This window comes from Protopterus annectens, chromosome 4.part0 (assembly GCF_019279795.1).
Source record: "Protopterus annectens isolate FY-2018-M chromosome 4.part0, PAN1.0, whole genome shotgun sequence".
NCBI lineage: Eukaryota > Metazoa > Chordata > Ceratodontiformes > Protopteridae > Protopterus > Protopterus annectens.
The window spans coordinates 1,570,380,908-1,570,402,435 of record NC_056733.1 but is presented as its reverse complement, the minus strand read 5'-3'; the positions used below and the strand labels follow the sequence as shown (position 1 = coordinate 1,570,402,435).

Genomic DNA, 21,528 nt, shown 5'->3' with positions numbered 1-21,528 from the left:
GTCATCTCTAAGCTTAATAATATAAGACAATGGTCACTTAAATTATCTGGTACAGTCCCTAACTTGTACATTTTGGGATGGCCACTGATAAGTATTCAGTCTAGGGTGCTTTCCTTGCTATTGGGTTTACTGAACCTGGTGGGGGGAGGATATGGTTTCCGTAAACACATGTAGGTTAACGTGGGTAGAAGGAGAGTCTGAGGAACAGGTGCTCCAATCAATGTTGATGTCTCCCAGTACAATAGTTTCCTGGGGGGTAGTTAGTGGATAACCACTGCAGGATATCCTCTAGGGCATCAGCATTCTTACCTGGGGGAATGCATACACAGACAATGTATTTACATTTGTTTTTATTTATTTGTATTTTGGTAATAAGGATTTCTGCATTATTAATCTGGGGTGGTTGTTTGGTGTCTTTTGTAACAGTTAAGGTAGACTTGTATATCACAGCTACCCCAGCACCCTTCCTCGTGTTCCAGTCTAATCTAAGTATGTTATACCCAGGGGGAGTTACTTTATTTTCTTAGTTGTAGAATTTAGTCAGAATACATTTTAACATACAAGCCCGACAATTCAAATTCTAAAAATCAAAGTTGCAGAAACATAAAAGTTTTCCACTAAACTTATAAAGTGTTTTACCATACCAGTCTGAAGGGGAAAGATTAGAATGAAAATGCTTGGCTGCAGTTGGATTAACTAATCACACAGTTGCTTGGTCAGGTCTCAGATGTGTATACAAAAACTTGAAATACTGGGAAACTTTGCACATTCTATCTGCTTTCTTAGCTGCAGCACATTGGTTGCCAGGGAAACCACAGAGGGTGACAAACATATCCTCCAATACTGACACAGTACTAGGGGAATGAGTGAAGGTTCTGGGAATTCCAACTTTAACAGCTCACAGTATTTTCTGAGAAATGTCAGTGTTCTCCCACTGAAAGCACTGGTACATTCTGGAACTAGTCTCAGAGAAAGATAATTCCTCACAAGGAGATTCAGATACCATACTCTCCTCTGATTCTGAATCAGAAACCTGAAAAGAAAAACCTGCATCTGTCCAATCATATTCCAATTCAGTTTCTTGAACCTCTTCAGGAAAAAAGGAATCCCTTATTATTTTACCAGAAGCTACTTTATAAGAAGGTTCAATAGCCTGTACAAGACCCTGAGCCACACCTAATGAACTACTCCTGTCTAGTGGAACTGGTACAAGAGAAAATAAATGTTTAGTTTTCTGTTTGTTTTTTTGACAGAAAAGTTGGGCAAATAGATTAATGGCACCAACTTGCACAAGGATGAGCACAACATTCTGGTTAAAAAAAAAAGGCACCTTCCCTGCCCTTTCTCCCAAGACCGACAACAGTGGCTCTCCCTTGCCACTGAAGGAATCCCAACAGCCATAGGGGGCTGTGGCTACCCCCCAACTATAGTGGCTGTATTGACAGCAACAGGAGGTTTCCGGGGAAAAAGATGTGTGCTCTGAGGAATCAGCTTTGGCCACAGCAGACTCATCCACCTACGGCTGGCGCAAAGTCTTAGCCTGCTATGATGGCAAAGGCTGTTTAGTTAACTTTGTCTTTTTATGGCTGGAAGAAGGACCGATCCTGGGACCAGTAGTTTGCTCCATGGCCAAGCCAGAAATGGTGCTCATTTTCTGGAAAGGTTAAGCAGAGAAAGCAGGTAAATAAGTATTTAAAAGTAATTTTTCCAAATCAAAACACAGGAAAAAGCACTTAACTCTGTCACCTCCCAAAAAGTAAAATAAACAAATGTTATGTAATTACCGTAATGACAGATCCATGTTGTCTGATTTTCATCCTGTTCAACACATGGGTTATTGGATCTGAATTCGGCACGGACTCTGAAGCTTCTTTGGTTCCAGGGCTGTGACTCCTCCCATACCCATAACTCCTGCACTCCACCCTAATACCTCATATCGAGTTTGCTCCATCTAACACGAATGATTTATAATAGTGTAACTATGACGATAGTTGCATCTAAGATAGTGAAGGTAAGAGAAGACAGTCTGAACAGGACTGTTTGCAGACAGGGAGTTAAGTAATAATCAACCAGTGACCTCAAAGTCATGTGTGTCAATTTGAAAAGGGGGAAGGTAGGAGGGAAGTTGAATCAGATGAAAATCAGACAACGTGGCTCTACTGTTATGATGCACATAACTTTTGCACCCAGTGTTGTCTATTTTCATCCAATTCAACACATGGGAAAGATTCTCCAGCTATCTGGGTGGTATCAAGGAAGGACATTCCCAAGTATGGTTTAACCAAAAGAATAATGTGGGTAAAGATTCTGAGAATTCACTGCAGCACAAATGTTAACTGGTTGCCTTCTAGAAAAGGTTGTTGTAATAGATATTTGTCTACTGGAATGAATTTTGGGGTTAGATTGTAGAAATGCAATCCAACAACCATCTTGAAGAGCAACTTTGGTGGCAGTTTTACCTAGTTTTGGGTTTGAAAAGGCAATCAACAACTGATCAGATTTCCTGACTTGCTTTATTCTATGATGACAGAACCCAAGTAGATGATGAACATCTAACATATGTAAAATGTACCCATCTTTAAGTATCTGGGAAAAATTACTGGTAAGTTTACTGACCAATTTAAGTTAGCTTCAGATGCCGCCTTAGGGAGAAAAGACACATTAGCTCTCACAGAAACTCTGTCCTTGTGAAAAAAAGAGATAGGGAGGTTTGCATGTAAGTACCTGTAACTCCAAAATCTACTTTGGTTGATGTGACTGTCACCAGAAAAAATTGATTTCCAACTTATGAACTTTTGATTTACAGTGGCCACAGGTTCAAATGGAGACTGAGTGACAGCCTGAAACATAAAGATAATATCCCAGAGGGGAACTGAGCTTCTGACAGGAGGTTGTAAAAGAAATGTTCCCCTCAAAAAAGGCTTGAGAGATCTTTAATGAAGCTATGGAAGTATCATTATGCCAACTGTGGAAGTTTACGATGGCTGCCATTTGAACTCTGATTGTGGAATAACTGGAGCCTTTGTCAAAAGGTTCAGATAAAAACTCTAGGATGAACAGAACAGCTGCTGAGAAAGGGTCTAATACTTTGGAAATGGCTCGGACAGAGATTCGCTTCTATTTGATATTGTATATCTTTTAGTGGCCGGCTTCTGAGAAGCTGATACAATCTGGACAACTGTAATGGGAAGCCTGGCGTTTCTGGCTTTGGTCAAAACTGGAGAAACAGTGTGGTGAGCTTCATGGACTGCTAGTCCATAGAAGGCAATCCAGATAAGTGATCTAGATAATGATCCAACATCCATGGGAAATGTACTAAGAGAGGCCATAGGAAGGGGAACCATAACTGTCAGTGTGAGAAGACGGCAATGGGAATCACTCTGGCCTTGCACTGTCTTGTTTTCTGAATGAACTTTTTCATTAGCAGTAAAGGGGGAAAAGTACACAGGAGACCTGGGGGTCAACTGTGGACCAGAGCATCCCTCAGTGATTGACCCTGTGGAGGGATCAGAGCAAAGTTACTGCTGCATTTCTTGTTGAGATATGAGGTGCAGAGGCTGCAGCAAGGTTGACTCCCAATGACAAAAGATCAAGGTTGCCACTCGAGGATCGAGGGACACACATGAGGAATCAGGACAGTCCTGTTCAACCTTTCCGCTAAAACAATGGATGATCCCAGGACGTGTGTTGCTATCAGAAAATGGTGTGAAGACATTGCCCACTCCCAAAATTATCATGGCCTCTCGACACAGAAGGGTTCCTCCCTGTTTGATGATGTACCATACTACTGTCATATTGTCCATGTGTGTACAGAACACACCCTTGAGGAAGAGATAATGGAATGCCTGCAACACTAGGAAGACTGCCCTCAACTCCACGATACTGGTGTGCAGATTGGCCTCAATAGGTGACCATGTGCCTTGGACCATCCTTCTTTCAAAATGCCCCCACTCGAGATGGGAAGTATACATGACTACAGCTATTAGTAAGTCCATGTGGAATAGATGTCCCTCGGTTACTGAAGAGAACGCAATCCACCAAGCAATTTGTTGTTGCAGGTCTAAGTGAATCAAATATTTGCATGTAGCAGGTGAACATTCTGAGATAACTGAACTGCTAGAGTCCATTGGAAAATTCGTGTGTGATACCTGGCCAGTGAAACCATCAATATCATGGAAGCCATTAGACCTAAGAGGAGCAAGATCAATCTTACTGGAGGTGAAGGATGATGGAACACACACGTGGCAGTTCAACATAAAGATAAAACCCTGACATGGGGAAGGTTGGTGATATTTAGACTGATATTAAGGTGACATCCTATAAATTATTTGTTGTGTTGGTGTCAGATGACACTTTAGAAGATTTACTGTTATTCCTAAATCCTGTAACAACTGGAGCACAACACCCAGATGGCATAGCAGCAGAATCTTGGAAGTAGCAGTTAGAAACAAATTGTCAAAGTAGGGAAAAACTTGGATGCCTTGCAGACGCAAGTTTCGCTGTCATCACTACCATTATTATCTTTGTGAGCACCCTAGGGGCTGTGACAAAAATGAAAGGCAAGGTTCTGAACTGACAGTGACTGGCTTCCAGCCAGAAATGCAGGAATCTCCTGGAGCACTTATCTATAACCAAATGATGGTAAGCATCCTGCAGATCTATTCAGTACATTCAATCGCCCTTCATCAGTACAGGCAATATGGGCTGAATCGTGACCATGCAGAATTTTGTCTGTTTTACAAACTAACTGAGGTAACCAAAATCCATAATGGGTCAGAGGTCACCAAATTAATTTGGCACTAAAAAGAACCTTGAATAGACTTCGTATTCTAACTTGTCTTGGGGGACCAGTTGGATGACTTTTTTTTTTTTTTGCTAGCAATTTTGAAATTTCTTCTGCTGCTGGTTCTCAGTGACTTGGTGGAAAATCGGGGACATTCCTCTTTTTCTGAGGAGGAAGGGAAAAGGGAATCAAATAGCCTATGGAAATTATCTTTTGCATCCATGTGTCTCAGGTTATGTCTTGCCAGGCTTATGGGTGCAAAAACAAGCACTCCCCTAACTGCTTCCAGAGTGCAGCATTCAGGCAAACTGTTAGGGCTTCTTGGTAAAAGGACCACAGAAGCCCTGGTTATGCAGGCCACTTCTGTCCCTAGGGCAAGATCCGTTTGAGTCGCCTCCACCTCTGCCACTAGAAGGTCTATCACCAGAAGAATTGTGCTAAGAACTCTGTGACATTTGGAACCACGTATTTTTCCTTGTCCTCTGATTCCTTGAGATGTATCTTCGTGGTGTGGAAAAACAGATTTTCAATACAGAGAGAATCTTGCCATCCTGATGACTTCTGGTAACTGTGTCCAACTCTGGGCCCAAAAAGCATGGACCAATCATATGGGGCATTTACACAGGATATCTTAAAAGCTTTTCGCAAAGCCACAAAGATGTATCCAGGTGTGACAGCGCATGGTGATGCTGGTGCCTGCCACCTTTGTCAGTGCCAGCAGTCGCATGTCTACATTGCAGGTCGACTGTAGGGTAGATAGCTGGGAGTTCACAGTCTTTTGAACATCTGCAGGAAAGATACCCAAGAGAGAGATTTAGACAGTTCCTTTGTCAAATCTCTCTGGAACCTAGTAACATTGGCAAAATAATTCAGCAATCTGAGAGAAAAAGTCGCTGAGGTGCAAGTCCAATTTTCAAACCCGTCCACTGCCCTAGACTCACTGTTAAGAGGAGGAACAGAGGAACTTTCCTGAGATGATTCATTTTTTGGAGCTGTTGCTATCACCACAGTATCTACTAGTTTGTAGCTGCTAATATCCTGTCCACTTTTGTGGGGTACAGGTTCCACCATATCAAGGTCCTTCCATGCCTAATGAGCCATAAGATTGACAAGGGGGTCAAATGGGTGGCACCACTCAGGATGATACTGAACCAGAGCCAAAAGCTTTCAACAACATTGCCTCATCAGGTTAGGGATCTAAAGTAGTGAGGGATCCTGAGTAGAGTATCCCCCTGTCTGTTTCATCAACTCAAAGATCTCACCAAAGGAGACATCTTCCAAGGGGGAGTGGGGGAGACTCTTCACCTTCATCCAAACCAGTATCTTCCATGAAGGACTCTGGTGATGAGTCTTATGTGCTTCCACTTGCATGTCTGTTCCTTGTAAAGTACTTCTGCCATTAGCAGAGAAGGTTCAGATTCAGACTGGGAGCTAAGACTGCATGAGATCTAAAAAGCTCATGGTTCCAACAGTCCCTGTCTGGTAGGAAAATAGGAAGAAGAGGTAGAATCTTGCTGAAGTTTGTGTGGAAGTGAACTGGACGGAGTAGCCTTCTCGATAGGCATAGTAAGGACACTATGGAAAGCCTCAAAGGCTAAAGCGGCAATCGGTTGCAAGGACCTGCTCCCAGTACAAGGATGACTGAAATCTCTTGATGCTGATGTGGTTCAACCCTGAAGCTGATTTAGGCACACAGCTGTGGAGAGCTAAGGCTCACAGTTGGGGACAACTGTGATAACATCAATGACAATCCATCCCCTCAAACCCAAGCACTGACACTTCAGCTCTAGAATCTCCACTTGATTGGAAAGCATCAGTGTCAAGAGAGATGGGGATGATGTCTGAGTCGAAGTAACCAAGACTGACGACTCCGATAAAGGCATCTTGGTGCAGGATGGAACCATACTGTACAGTTCCAGCAGAGGGTGGACCGGTACCAGAAAAATAAAAGGGAGGTAGGCTGGACTGATACTCAATACATTCCCAATGGATGGCACAGAGAGAACCCCCAAGTTAGTGCTTATTGAGAAACTAATCATCCTGCTGACATCCTGTTTTGTAAGGCTTTGGGATGACCAGGAGGAAGAGGCCACAGAGGGTGGTCTGGAGAACTGGGGAAAGTAGCCTCAGAACTGGTGCTGAGAAGAGGAACTGAGCTGAGAAGGTGTCACTTCTGACCTCCAAGCTAATTCTGGATCCAGTTAGACAAGTTCCATCGGATCCGGAGAACATTTCCTGGACATTTCCGACATACATTTATCCATTTTTTCACATTTATCCTTCTCATTTTCTTTGTCCTTATCTTTCTCCTCAGCATTAGACTTGCCTAACTTTGTGTCTGGAGAAGTAGTGGCAGAAGAAGATCTTGTTGAAGTTGAAGTCCTTGTTTCTGTGAGGAGTAGGTCCAAAAAGGATACATACACACATGAGCCCTTAAGAACATATCCAATGTTTGTGGTGGCAAATGAGACCTGAGGTATTAAGATAGAGTACAAGGAATTATGGGCAGGGGATGAGTTATAGCCCTGGAACTGAAGAAGCTTCAGAGTTGGTGCAGTGGTCGATTTTGGTCTGATCCAACAACTCATTTGCTGAATTGGATAAAAACAGGCAACACTGGATACACAGTTTCTTCAAAGAAAAAAACTGGTTTTAAAATGTTTTCAACTTTTAAACTGACAAAAAACAAAACTGCTCCTGTTTAACAGTAAAGTCACATGACATTCAACAAAAACACATAATCACAGCTTAAAAATACCCTCCTTATCAAGAAAGTAAGTTTAAACAAATATAAAACGTGAAAGGGTTTTCCCCAAAGGGAACTTATCTGCCCATCAATGGAACAGTACAAGCAGACAGTCAATTCTCTAAAGCCCACAGAGAAGCACTATTGTCCGCAGTAGGAAAGCTCTGAAGGGCTTGGTGCCCAAGCCTGTCTTTCAGTCAGCTTATACTTGAGCTGTCTAATGGTTTGGGTGTCTGGAAGGTGCCCTGAAGATATGAAAGCTGGCCAGCTGTTATATCCTTAACAGAATATAATCCATATAGCTTAGGCTACTGCAGTAGTGATCAACATGATGAACATCAGAAATAGCAGTTTTAATAAATATCAGGCAAAAGTTCTGGGCTGAGGATGGGGTTCAGCTCTGCAAATCAGACTGGAAGGACAGATGTTCACTTGCAGTTAACTTCCCCTGGATAATGAAAGGTAGTGCAAGCAGTAATTCTATATTAACATATGTGGCTTTCATCATCAGCCAAGCACATTTCTGCTTACATCTAATCCAGCTGTTCTACTTTTTTATGACCGTCTTCCAGAAAACCAGTTTTCTGGAACCTATTAATTCTTCTACAATCAGGGATGAGCCCCAAAATAATCATGTACTATTTACTAAACATATTGATTATCCCAGATATAGCTTCACAGCAAACTTTGTACCTGAAGTTGCTGCCTTCTTCTCTAAATTTCACACCATCATAGACAGATGTATTGACTTGCCCATCTCCAAAGAACATGAAAACAATGTCAAGTTTAAGATTAAACCCATATGGTGGAACTCCTACATTAACAAACTCCACAACAAAAAAGATGGACATGTGCAAAAGATCTCTTAATCATTACAAAATTAGATTTAAAACTGGTAATTTCCTCAAGCTTAACATTAGAAAATGTAAGGCTATCTACAAATTTAGGGTTGCAACCAATCCAAAATATTATGAAGAAGGCCTTCTTCACCTATATTAAAAAGCCTAGAAGAAACCAACAATTCTCTACTGAACTTCTCTTCAATGCTAACTCCTTCTTTGACTGCCCCCCCACAAGACATTGCTAATATTCCTGGAAATAAATTCTCTTCCAGCTTCACCCCATCCATCTTTCCATCTTCCACGCCTCACACCTCATCATCTTCTTTCGGCTGTTCCCGTTAGGGGTTGCCACAGTGGATCATCTGTTTCCATTTCTTCCTGTCCTCTGCATCATGCTCTTTCACACCAACCGCCTGCATGTCCTCTCTCACCACATCCATAAACCTTATCTTAGGCCTTCCTCTTTTCCTCTTACCTGGAAGCTCCATCCTTAGCATCCTTTTCCCAATATACCCAGCATCCCTCCTCAGCAAATGGCCAAACCAACACAATCTCGCCTCTCTTGCTTTGCCTCCAAACTGTCCAACCTGAGCTGTCCAATATACTGATTCCTAATCCTGTCCATCCTAGTCACACCCAGTGCAAATCTTAACATCTTTAACTCTGCCACATCCAGCTCTGACTCCTGCCTTTTCGTCAATGCCACCGTCTCCAACCCATATAACATAGCTGGTCTCACTACCCACTTGTAGACCTTCCCTTTCACTCTTACTGGTACCAGTCTGTCACAAATCACTCCTGACACTCTTCTCCACCTATTCCACCCTGCCTGTACGCTCTTCTTCACCTCTCTTCCACATTCACCATTACTCTGAACTGTTGATCCCAAGTACTTAAACTCATCCACCTTTACCAACTCTACTCCCTGCATCCTCACCATTCCTCTACCCTCCCTCTCTTTTACACACATATATTCTGTTTTATCCCTGTTGACCTTCATTTCTCTCCTCTCTAAAGCATATCTCCACCTCTCCAGGGTCTCCTCAACCTGGTCCCTACTCTCACTACATATCACAATGTCATCTGCAAACATCACAGTCCATGGGGCCTCCTGTCTGATCTCATCTGTCAACCTGTCCATCACCACTGCAAATAAAAAAGGGCTCAGAGCTGATCCTTGATGTAATCCCACCTCCACCTTAAATGTATCTGTCACTCCCACCACAGTCCTCATCAATGTCACACTACCCTCGTACATATCCTGTACCACTTTTACATACTTATCTGGCACTCCCGACTTCCTCATACAATACCACAACTCCTCGCTAGGCACCCTGTCATATGCTTTCTCTAAGTCCACAAAGACACAATGCAACTCCTTCTGACCATCTCTGTATTTCTCCAACAACACTCTCAGAGCAAATATTGCATCTGTAGTGCTCTTTCCTGGCATGAAACCATACTGCTGATCACTAATCATCACCTCCCTTCTTAACCTAGCTTCCACTACTCTTTCCCATAACTTCAAGTTGTGACTGATCAATTTTATCCCTCTGCAGTTACTGCAGCTCTGCACATCACCCTTAGTCTTAAAGATAGGTACCAAAACACTTTTTCTCCACTCCTCAGGCATCCTCTGTCTTTCCAAAATTTCATTAAACAATCTGGTTAAAAAATCTACTGCCATTTCTCCTACGCACCTCCATGCTTCCACTGGTATGTCATCTGGGCCAACAGCCTTTCCATTCTTCATCCTCTTCACAGCTGTCCTTACTTCCTCCTTGCTAATCTGTTTCACTTCCTGATTCACTATCCCCACATCATCCAACCTTCTCTCTCTTTCATTCTCTTCATTTATCAGCCCTTCAAAGTACTCTTTCCATCTACTCAACACACTCTCCTCACTTGTGAGTACCTTTCCCTCACTATCCTTTATCACCCTTACTTGCTGCACATTTTCCCAGCTCTGTCCCTCTGTCTAGCCAATCGGTACAGGTCCTTTTCTCCCTCTTTAGTGTCCAATCTCTCATACAACTCTCCATTATGCCTTATCCTTAGCCTTCACCATCTCTCTCTTTGCCATGCACCTCATCTCCTTATACTCATGTCTACTTTCTTCATCCCTTTGACAATCCCACTTCTTCTTTGCCAACCTCTTCCTCTGTATACTCTCCTGTACTTCCTCATTCCACCACCAGGTCTCCTTGTCCTCCTTCCTCTGTCCAGATGTCACACCAAGCACCTTTCTAGCAGTCTCCCTTACTAGCTCTGCTGTAGTTACCCAGCTATTTGGTAACTCTTCACTGCCTCCCAGTGCCTGTCTTAACTCTTCCCTGAACTCCATCTTACAATCACCCTTTTTTAACTTCCACCATTTAATCCTTGGCACTGCTTTCACACTCCCCCCCCCCCTCTTCTTGATCACCAACGTCATCCTACAGACCACCATTCTATGCTGCTTAACTACACTTTCCCACACCACTTTACAGTCTCCAATCTCCTTCAGGCTGGCCCTCCTACATGGGATATAACCCACCTGTATGCATCTTCCTCCACTCTTGTACGTCACCCTATGCTCCTCCCTCTTCTTAAAATACGTATTCACCACAGCCATGTCCATCCTTTTCGCAAAATCCATAATCATCTGACCTTCTGCATTCCTCTCCTTAACACCATACCTACCCTTCACTTCCTCATCCCCTCTGTTCACTTCACCAACATACCCACTGAAGTCCAATCCAATCACTAGTCTCTCACCCTTGGGTACACTCACCACCACTTCATCCAACTCACTCCAAAATTTTTCTTTCTCATCCATCACACCCCCAACTTGTGGAGCATATGCACTAACAACATTCATCATTATACCATCAATTTCAAGCTTCATAAATATCACTCTATCAGACAATCTCTTCACCTCCAAAACACTCTTGGCATACTGTTCCTTTAGGATAACCCCTACCCCATTTCTCCTGTCATCCACACCATTGATAGAACAATTTGAACCCGCCTCCTATACACCTGGCCTTACTTCCCTTCCATCTGGTCTCTTGCATGCACAATATATCAACCTTCCTTCTCTCTGTCATATCAGCTAGCTCTCTCCCTATACCAGTCATATTGCCAACATTCAAAGTTCCTACCGTCACTACTACACTCTCCTAACCTTCCTCCTCTCTTCCTGCCTTCAGGCATGCCTTCCCCCTCCTCTTCTCCTTCGGCCAACAGTAGCCCAATTTCCGCCAGCACCCTGTTGGCTAACAGTACTGATGGCAGTCGTCGTTAACCCGGACCTCGACCGATCCTGCATGGAAATATGAAATGTTCTCCGCATATGTAATGTGGCAGAGGTTTTACGCTGGATGCCCTTCCTGACGCAACCCTCCCCATTTGTCTGGGCTTGGGACCGGCACAAAGAAATGCACTGGCACACCTACCTTCCTGAAATCACTCTGCACACACTCCTTTTGTCACTTTCCGAAAATTAAAAATAACAGTTCCTTAGGTCTTAACAACATTCCTGGTTCTGCTGAGAATTGCCAGTTTGCAAAACCCCGCCATCAGCTCTTCAAATAGTGTCTCTCCATTAGCTTCATCCCCAAGATATGGACTCTAGCTGCTGCGGTGCCACTGCATAAAGGTGGTCCATCTACTGGCCCCTTAAAGTTCAATGTCTATTAGTTTCACCTATATTACTTGCAAGGCTACGGAATGTACTATAACTGAACTAATAAATGACAAAGACGACCTTATATTCCCATAATGCACACCATTATGGCTTTGCAAAAAAAAAGATCATGTCTACTCAACCAAGATGACATTTTTGAAAGAGTTAACAGAGGCCAATGATAAGGGGTATACAGACTACACTGCGCTCATGTATCTTGCCAAGGCTTTCAATGCTATCCCTAATCTGTTGACAGATTACCTCAACTCCATATTAAAATACAGACATATACATAATTCACTGACTAGCTAAATGGCTAACAGATTCCATACTACTACTATTTGCTCTAGAAAGAAAATAATCAACTTCTGCATCACACAAGTCTTGGTCCTGGGCTTCTCCTCTTTGTCATACACTTGTCTCACATGAAAGCTGATATCAAAGGATAAGTGCTATCCATGTTTGTTGATGAATGTAAACTTGGGACAGTTATCAAATCCCATTCTGATACTCATATTCCACCAGTAAGTGCTGGATCAAACTAATGCTTCAATGGCTTACCTTCAAGATCAAGAAATGCACCAATTTCTTTAGGCAAATCTAGTATCACTAATGCATAGCATATAAACAACATTTCAGATAAATCTGAATGTCAGAAAAGACTTGGGTACTTTGCTGACAGCAAACTCTTCTTTGAGCACCACATCACTCTGTGGTTAGAAAAACCTTCTACTGTGCACAACTTATCCTTTATGGTATCACTTCAAGGGACAAAGCAAGTACAGTTCCATTACTTCTTACTCATTAGGGCCATCAGTGAATATAATGCCTCACTGGCAAGTACCTCACTAAGCATCTAAGTCAACTTGACACACCTCAATGCTTCCTCAGTAAAAGAACTGCAGACCCTGCTCCCATTAGCTACTATACTAGACTAAAATCCACATCTCTCTACTGTTTCTCATATAGGCTTCTGAGGTATGATCTTGGCTTCATCTACCATATTACGAATGCCTCTACAATCTTTGAAATGTCTCATGTAAATAAAATAATGGCAAAGCAAACTCTTGCTCTAAAGGCTTAAACCAATATCGCCACATCAACATTACTAGTAGGTGTGACTGGGACATAACTTAATACATACTCTTTTTCTGAAAAAAAGTTCTCTTACGTAGCAAGCAAATTAGCTTGGCAATTTTTTAACTAGAAAAAAAAATACAGCAGTTAAAGCAGACTGCTTGTCTATGTGGTTAATTGTAAAGTCTGACCTGGAATACTTAACGCGAGGTGCAGTATTCTCTTTTCTGTTCTTTGTTCCCACAGCTGGCCATCAGCTGTCACCAGCTCCTCTACTCATTCACAACATCTACTGAACCTGCCTTAGCTTCCCCCTTGTGCTCAACCTGACCCACATCCAGATGGTAAGGAAATCAAGGATGCAACTGCAGCATTATACTGCTATCAGGGAGTGTGCCCTAGTCCCCTTCCACCATGCAGCAGTTTTGCAAGCTCTACAACTGCTTTCTGCAGGAGGTACATGCATACTTTTGTATATGCCAAACCACTTGTCCAAACTGTATACCATTTTGCAGGGGACAGCTCACTCAGGTCTAAATACTGCTATTATCATGAGCAAAGGCCAGCACCCCTCAGGATGGATGAGCTGGCATCAGGTGCTCACTCCCATTCTCACCACTATTCAGTCTCTCCAGCGTCCATGCACTTCAATGGATATTTCACAGCAGTTACATCTCTAGCTTTGGTATACTGTGATGGAAATATTTTCTTACAGCATTAAGAGTAAGCTTAATATGTAATAAAGAACATGATTAACTGGCTTTTAAGGTGAACATATTTCAGTTTACCTGCGGTAAGTTAAGCAAAATAGGAAATTCACAGCCTTATTTGAAAGTGAGAAAAAAAAAATCAGCTAACAGTTTTTTTCTTTTATCATTATGCAAAATCACAATAGCCCAGATACTGATGTATGAGAAACCTTACATAGCAAGTTAATCTGGAATCCAGGACAGAATTTCTTCCTTAACAGAAATAAGTTCTTCTAGGTTCACTCACATGTTGATTAAAATTAAAACTAAGCACATTACATTAACTGAATATATGGTAAATATCCATGCATTTAATGTCAAATAAACTATTTATCATTACATTAAAACACTAATATAATTTGTGTTTTATTAAAACACAACATACAACATACTAAACTGCACTTTTGAAAGTCAGCATAAGTTAATCAGCTGGTCTATAAATTGTGTCACCCATTTCCAGGTCTAACAGATGACGAGCAGGTTGCAAAAACTGGACTTCAAGTTCATCTGATATCCACTTGTATGTTACGTTAAGTGCTGAATGTTGAGAAATGAATTCTAAACTAAAGCAAAATATAATTCTTTGGCAAATCCCTGGATGTCACTAGAAAAACATAAACCAATAGAAATCCTTAACACAACTAAGCACAATGATGGTGGGATTTTCTAACACTTGCACTAAATGACATTTAGAATGACCAAAATATCAAGACAGTCAAGCCAATCTCCTTCAGAAACAATGATACCGCACAAAAGAAAGACCCAACAGCAAGCTAGTGACTGGTGTTCCTAGCATTTTTTTTTTTTTTGTTCACAGAGTCTTATCATATCCCATCATGACATCTTCACTGCAATCAATTCAACTACAGTGCACCTTGCCAACAGACAGAAGCCTAACCATCCCCTCACTCATCAGATGAGTAGTGGTCCACTTTCTTGCCCCTCTAACTCTGCTAGTAGCTCCTTATGTACAAGGTATTCTGTAGGAAAGAGATTCGCAGCTGCAATGACAGGACATCAGAATACAATGCCAGTGGCCTTGATTAGACTAAGAGGTAGCATGTCCTACAAAAACAAGCAAAAGTCTAGTCCCTGCACCAGTTAAAACTGTTAAAGACATTCTTCAATTAAGCTATACAGCAAAGTACAAACAAGAAAAAACATACCTGTTCATGGTGGGATCATTCATGAATGCTCTGTACCCTTGCAGATAGAACTTGCAGAGAGTTAAGATGCCCAGTGCCACAAAGGAAACAGTAAATACCAGACCTAGCAAGGAATATGGTGTGCTGCAACACTCTGCAATACTAAAATAAAACAGAAAAGATACTAAAATTACATGCACATACTTCCTACATATGCATAGTATTAGCCACAAAACAAAGCAAAGGAGTACAAACCAGTAAATGAAAATAATTTTGACATTCCATGAAACATGCCCAATAAAACACGTTCACTGAACGCTGGCATACACCAAAAACAAATACCCATGGTTAAAGATCTAGCAAGCAATGCAGCATTGTTCCTTACTGTCAGACAGCTGAAGTGAAGCCACTGAAACAGAACACTGCTCTTCTTATTTGACCGTATTAAAATTTCAACAAAACACAAATTTAAAGTCATGTTGCAAAATGCTAGGAGTCTAAACATGAAACTGCATTCATAGATTCATAGGATCATAGGTTCATAGATCAGTACTAAGCTAACTGCCCTTGCGAGCCATTTTATGCCTAGACAATTATCCCTTGTGAGATTCAAACCCAGCTCCTTGTGTTTGTAAGGCAAACACCTTAACCATTAAGCCACCCTCCCAACCCTTTGCAATCATTGCAAGCATTCCTAACCCTGGAAAATGTTGACATCTGTGCAGTCTCAGAAACCTGGTTCAAAGCTTCCTTACCTGGTTACTCATCCTATCATACATTCAGACCTCAAACTGTGGGCAGTAAAGCCAAAGGAGGCAGAGTTTCAATATACATTAAAGACATACACATATCCAGGCTGGTCAAACAGTATGATGCACAGGAGACACTCCAGGTGCAGTTAACCACTGACAAGACCCCTATTTAAATCATAGCTAGCTACTGGCCCTCAAATCTGACTCAAGATGCCCCATCTGCCTATTTGGACCTGTTCAAATCTATCAAGATTCAACGCTTTACCCTGATCCTGGGTGACTTTAACTTCCCAAAATAGACTGAAAGAACTATTCATGCCAGAACACAAATGCCCAGAGATTCCTTGATTTTGTCAATGCAAATGCCTTGGAACAGCTTGCTGATACCCCCAAAAGAGGACTTGGTATTAACCAACATGAGTAAAGTACAGTTTTGTACCTACCATAAATGTAGATGTTCGAAGATCCACATTGCTGCAGTCCTTACACTTGGGTAGTCCGCTGTCCTCGGTCGGCCCGAATATCAAAGTAATAAGCTGACGTCGGTCAAGGCGCTTAAGACTGACATCAGGACGTCAGGGTACAAATGCGCATGACCGACGTCATATCCTCAGTCTTTTCTTGCCCCAGATGTCAGAAAACCCTAAAAGGAAAGGTCAAAACCAAAAGACAGCAAAAAACAACCAACCACCTTTGCACTAATCATATGTACAATATATACACTATCCACAATATTCACAACCCAAACCACACAACCGCCTCTAACTACAGAGGGGAAGGAGGGAGGGTAAATTGGACTGCAGCAATGTGGATCTTCGAACATCTACATTTATGGTAGGTACAAAACTGTACTATGTTCTTCATCTCACATTGCTGCAGTCCTTACACTTGGGTAGAATCCCAAAGCAGAGGTAAGGGAGGATGGCAAAACTATAAAGCAGTAGGAGCTGCCAACATGCCCTGTAAAATTGCAGTGGCAAAACCAGCCCTAGATTTAGAGTAAAGTGGAAGGTGGTAATGCTTAGAGAAAGTATGCACTGAACTCCAAGTAGCTGCCTCCAAAATATCTTTAGTTGCCACCCCTCAAAAAGCTGTAGAAGTGGCAGTAGCCCTAGTGGAATGAGGCCTAATCCCAGCTGGAATTTCCTTACCATGATGGGAATAACAGAAAGCAATACAAAACCCAATCCACTTAGAAATAGTTTGTTTTGACACAGGCTTGCCCTGAGAACCCAAAGCAAAAGAAACAAATAACTGCTGAGACTGCCTGAATCCTTTAGTTCTGCTCAAATAATATCGCAACTGCCTGTGTATATCCAAAGTGTGCAAAATCTTTTCCCCTTTATTTTGGGGTTTGCATAAAAAGTAGGCAAATGAATAGTTTGGTTTAAAGCCACACCAGAAACCACTTTAGGCATAAAGGAAGGATTAGTACGCAAAGATACCCTATCCTTATGGAAAATTAAGAAAGGCTCAACTGCCATAAGGGCCTGTAATTCAGAAACCCTTCTCGCAGAGGTAATGGCCAACAAAAAAGCAGTCTTCCATGATAAATATTTCAACTCGGCAGTAGCTGCAGGCTCAAAAGGTTGTAGAGTGAGTTTCTCCAACACAAAATTGAGATCCCAAGCAGGAGTAGGAGCTCTACGTGGGGGTCTTATATTCTTTGCCCCTCTAAGGAATTGCTTAAACAAAGGATGAGAAAACAATGGTGGGTCACAGTCATAGTGAGCAGAAATTGCTGCAGCATGAACCTTAATAGAAGAGAAGGACAAACCTTTGTCCAGTAACTCAGTAAGATATTGAAGAGCCACACTTAAATTAGGCTGAGAAACATCAAATTCCTTTGCTGTACTCCAAAATAAAAATCTCTTCCATTTATCTGCGTACACTTTCCTTGTACTAGGCCTTCTGGCTTCCAAAATAACATTCAAAACTTGTTGAGGAAGCTGAGACCCTCCAGGGTTTAAAACAGAATATGCCAGGCTGTTAGATGAAGAGAGTGAAGTTTGACATTGAGTAAATGACTGTTCTCCTGAGACAGCAGGTGTGGAATCAAGGCAAAGGCCATGGAGGCTCCTGCCAGACTTCTGAGTAATGGGTACCAGTGCTGTCGAGGCCAATCTGGAGCTATTAAAATCATCTTTGGCTTGTCCTGTCTGACCTTCAGGAGTACCTTTGGGAGGAGAGGCAGAGGTGGAAAGGCATATACATGAAGATTGTTCCAATTGAATGAAAGAGCATCCACTTTCCAAGCTGTGGGATGAAACCTTTTTGTGCAAAACTTTGGCAGCTGGTAGTTTAGTGGAGAAGCGAACAGATCTATGTCTGGAGTTCCCCATAACACTGTCAATTTCTGAAATACATGAGGATCCAATTTCCACTCGTGGGGATCCATAATTTGTCTGCTCAACACATCTGCTAAGGAGTTCTGTGCTCCGGCAGAAACCTTGCCTGAAGATTCAGCTGTAAACTGAGAGCAGTCTCCCACAAAATCATTGCTTGTCTGCATAGAGGATAAGAATCGTTCCCCTTGCTTGTTGATGTACCACATGACAGTTGTGTTGTCTGTTAGAACCAACACCTGCCCTGGAAGAAGTAAATCCTTGAAAGCTATTAATGCAAATTGGACTGCTAACATCTCCTTCAGGTTGATATGTAGATGTTGAAGTCTGGCAGGCCACGTGTCTTGTACCCACTTTCCATTTAGATGAGCTCCCCAAGCTTTGTCTGAGGCATCTGTCGTTAGAATCTGACTCGCCTCTGGTCGGGTCAGAGAGAGTCCCTTGTTAGGTGACATTCCTGAGCCCACCACAAAAACTCCTTTTGAATGCAAGGTATTATCTGAATGACAGTGTCCATATCTTGGCAGTGCTGTGTCCATACATTTTTGAGATACCATTGTAGCTTCCTCATATGCAGTTTGGCATTGGGAAGCACCAGAATACAAGATGCCATGAACCCCAAGGCTTGAAGGACTGTCCTTGCAGTCAGCCTGGATTGATGAGACAATTGATGGAAGTAAAGAGAAAGATTCTTTTGTTTGTCCGGGGTCAAAAAGGCCATCTGGGATGCTGTATTCAGTCTCACACCCAGAAAGCACATGTCCTGAGAGGGTACTAGACTGGACTTTATTTCGTTCACCGAATACCCCAGGCATCTTAGCACTGCTATCACAAACTGTAAATGATGAAGAAGCTCGTCCTTTTCTTGGGCCAGAATCAGGCAATCGTCCAAATAAGGATAGATCTGTATTCCTCTTAGCCTGAAGAAAGCTATCACTGGAGCCAGAACTTTCGTGAACACTCTGGGCGCAGTAGATAAGCCAAAGGGCAATGCAGAGAACTGATAATGAGAAGTCCCAGCCCGAAAACGCAGATACTTCCTGCAACTGAGCCTGATAGGAACATGAAGGTAAGCCTCCTTGAGATCCAGAGTCACCATCCAGTGATCTTTGCCCAGCAGAGGCAAAAGTTGTTGTAACGTCAACATTTTGAACTTGGGAATGTCCAGATATGTGTTGAGGATAGATAAATCCAAAATTGGTCTCCACGTGTTCCCCTTCTTTGGTACTAGGAACAGGCGAGAATAAAATCCTAGGCCCACTTCTGGTAGAGGGACCGGTTGTATGGCCCCTATTTGAAGCAGCAGAGAAATTTGTTTGTGAGCCTCTAGTCTTTGCTGAGGAGGAACGTCTGGCATGCCTTTGAAAGGAGGTAAGGTATGGAAATAAAACTTGTAACCTTGGTGTATGATATCCAATACCCATCTGTCTTGAGTAATCAAACTCCAATTTTCCTTGAAGAGTGCCAACCTCCTCCCAAAGGTGCTGCCAGGCAAAAGGATCTGGCAGCTGAAAAGGTGGGTCATTGGGCCTGTTTACGAAAGGACTGGCCCCTGCCCTCACCCGAAGACTGTGCAGGTGAACTCCCCGTTCTAGGTCTAAAGGAACTCTGAGCTCTGCCCCTACCACGTCTAGATCTACCCCTAGACTGAGAATCATAAGAAGGATACGTCCACCCCTTAGCAGGCCAATTCCTACTAAACTTTGGAGGCTGAACTTGCAAAAAATCCTTAACAGCCTGCATAGACTTAGCCTTGTCTTCCATTTTCTTCAAGACTGACTCCACAGGTGAACCAAACAACACATCAGACTGTAAAGGAGCATCCAAAATCCTTGTCTTAACATGGTCAGATAAATTCTGATCCCTCAGCCAGGCGTGCCTGCGAAGAACTGAACCAGTGGCAGCCACCCTAGACGAGGCCTGTACAGCATCAAAACCACATTGCAAAGAATGCTTACCCACCTGTTCCGAGACATGCACCAAATCTTGTAATTCTTTACACTCAATGCCTTCCGCCAAAGCATCTACCTTAGACTTCAATTGAGAAAGAAGATAGTTTTGATATTTCAACATGTGAAACTGGCAATTCAAAGCCCTCATAGCTAAGGTGGAAGAAGTATAGACTTTCTTTCCCCATCTATCCAAAGCTCTGGCCTCTTTATCTGGAGGAACCGGATTTTTTACAACAGAGGCCTTGACACCCTTAGGTCCCTGACTAACAGTTTCTGGGTCCGCCCTAGGACTCTTATAAAGACATTTATGAGCCTCAGGTACCCTGTAATACCTATCCGGTTTAACAGGAGCAGGAGGCAAAGAATCAGGATTAAGTGAAGCCTCTGCAAACACATCTTCCACAACATCCAGAACAGGTGGTATAGCCAAAGGCCTATGCTGGGGTAAAAGCAAAAATTCCCTAAGCCTTTTCCTGGAATCAGAGAAGTCCTGACCTTCCCACTTAAAATGTTCCCTCATGGAATGAAGAGTCTCTGAAAAGAAAAATCCTCTGGAGGAGAAGCAGAAGGAGTGGAATCATCTGCATCAGAATCAGAATAAGGAGAGTACTCCTGCAAGTCTTCAGCCAAGACTCTGAAACATCCGAAGCCTGCTCAAAACTCCCCAACTCTGGTTCCACCCTAGGCCTCTTATCAGGAGGGCAAAGAACCTCTAATCAAAGTAATTAAATCTTCTGCCATTTTAAGCATGTGCTTCTTGGGCACAGATCCTGTTGAACTAGGAGTGACACCAACAGAAGCTAAACCTGGCCTGCCTCTGGGAGAAGCCTTGGAAACAGAAGGAGAGGGCCTAACCACCCTAGGAAGGGAGGGAGTACAGTAACCTGAGAAGCCCCTTCAGCCTGACCTACCTCCTGAGAGGCCACATCCTGCAATATCAAAGTCTCCCCTGGGACTCCAGAGAAGCCTCCGGGAACCACCGGTTCCACTGCCTCTAAAGAACCGGCGTCCGGCGGACGACTCTTCTTGCCTGGGTTTAGCTGCTTTGTCTTTGCGCTTCGAAGAAGCGGGCGCCGGAGCATCCGGCGGCATATTATAATTGCACCGCTCAAGACCAACCTGGCACAATCTAACCTTCGCTTAATAGCGCTTATTGAACCTAGCACAAAAGCGACACCCAACAACGTCGTGCTCAGGCCCCAAACAAGGAATACACAAAGTATGATAATCTCTATGCGGTATCTGCTTCCCACAAGAAATACAGTTATTCACTTTTTCTGACATCCGGTAAACCACTGAGGCAAGAAAAAACTAAAATATTCCCCAACGGGGTACTTAGCCAACTTTGACTCGGTCTGAAACTCCGAATTCGAAAAATTTCAGAACGCCGAATGGCACTTGCAACGCTGCTTCTGCATCGGACCATGCGGCAAAAAAGACTGAGGATATGACGTCGGTCATGCGCATTTG

General features: G+C 42.8%; 1 protein-coding gene across 1 annotated transcript in view; it reads right to left on the bottom strand.

The window, feature by feature from the left end:
* The window catches only part of RNF145 (ring finger protein 145), a 1,685,498-nt gene that overhangs the window by 587,796 nt on the left and 1,076,174 nt on the right, over positions 1-21,528 (bottom strand). The window contains exon 7 of the mRNA XM_044069355.1: positions 15,031-15,171. Within this exon, the coding sequence (XP_043925290.1) occupies positions 15,031-15,171 (141 nt within the window). The remainder of the gene's footprint in view (positions 1-15,030; positions 15,172-21,528) is intronic.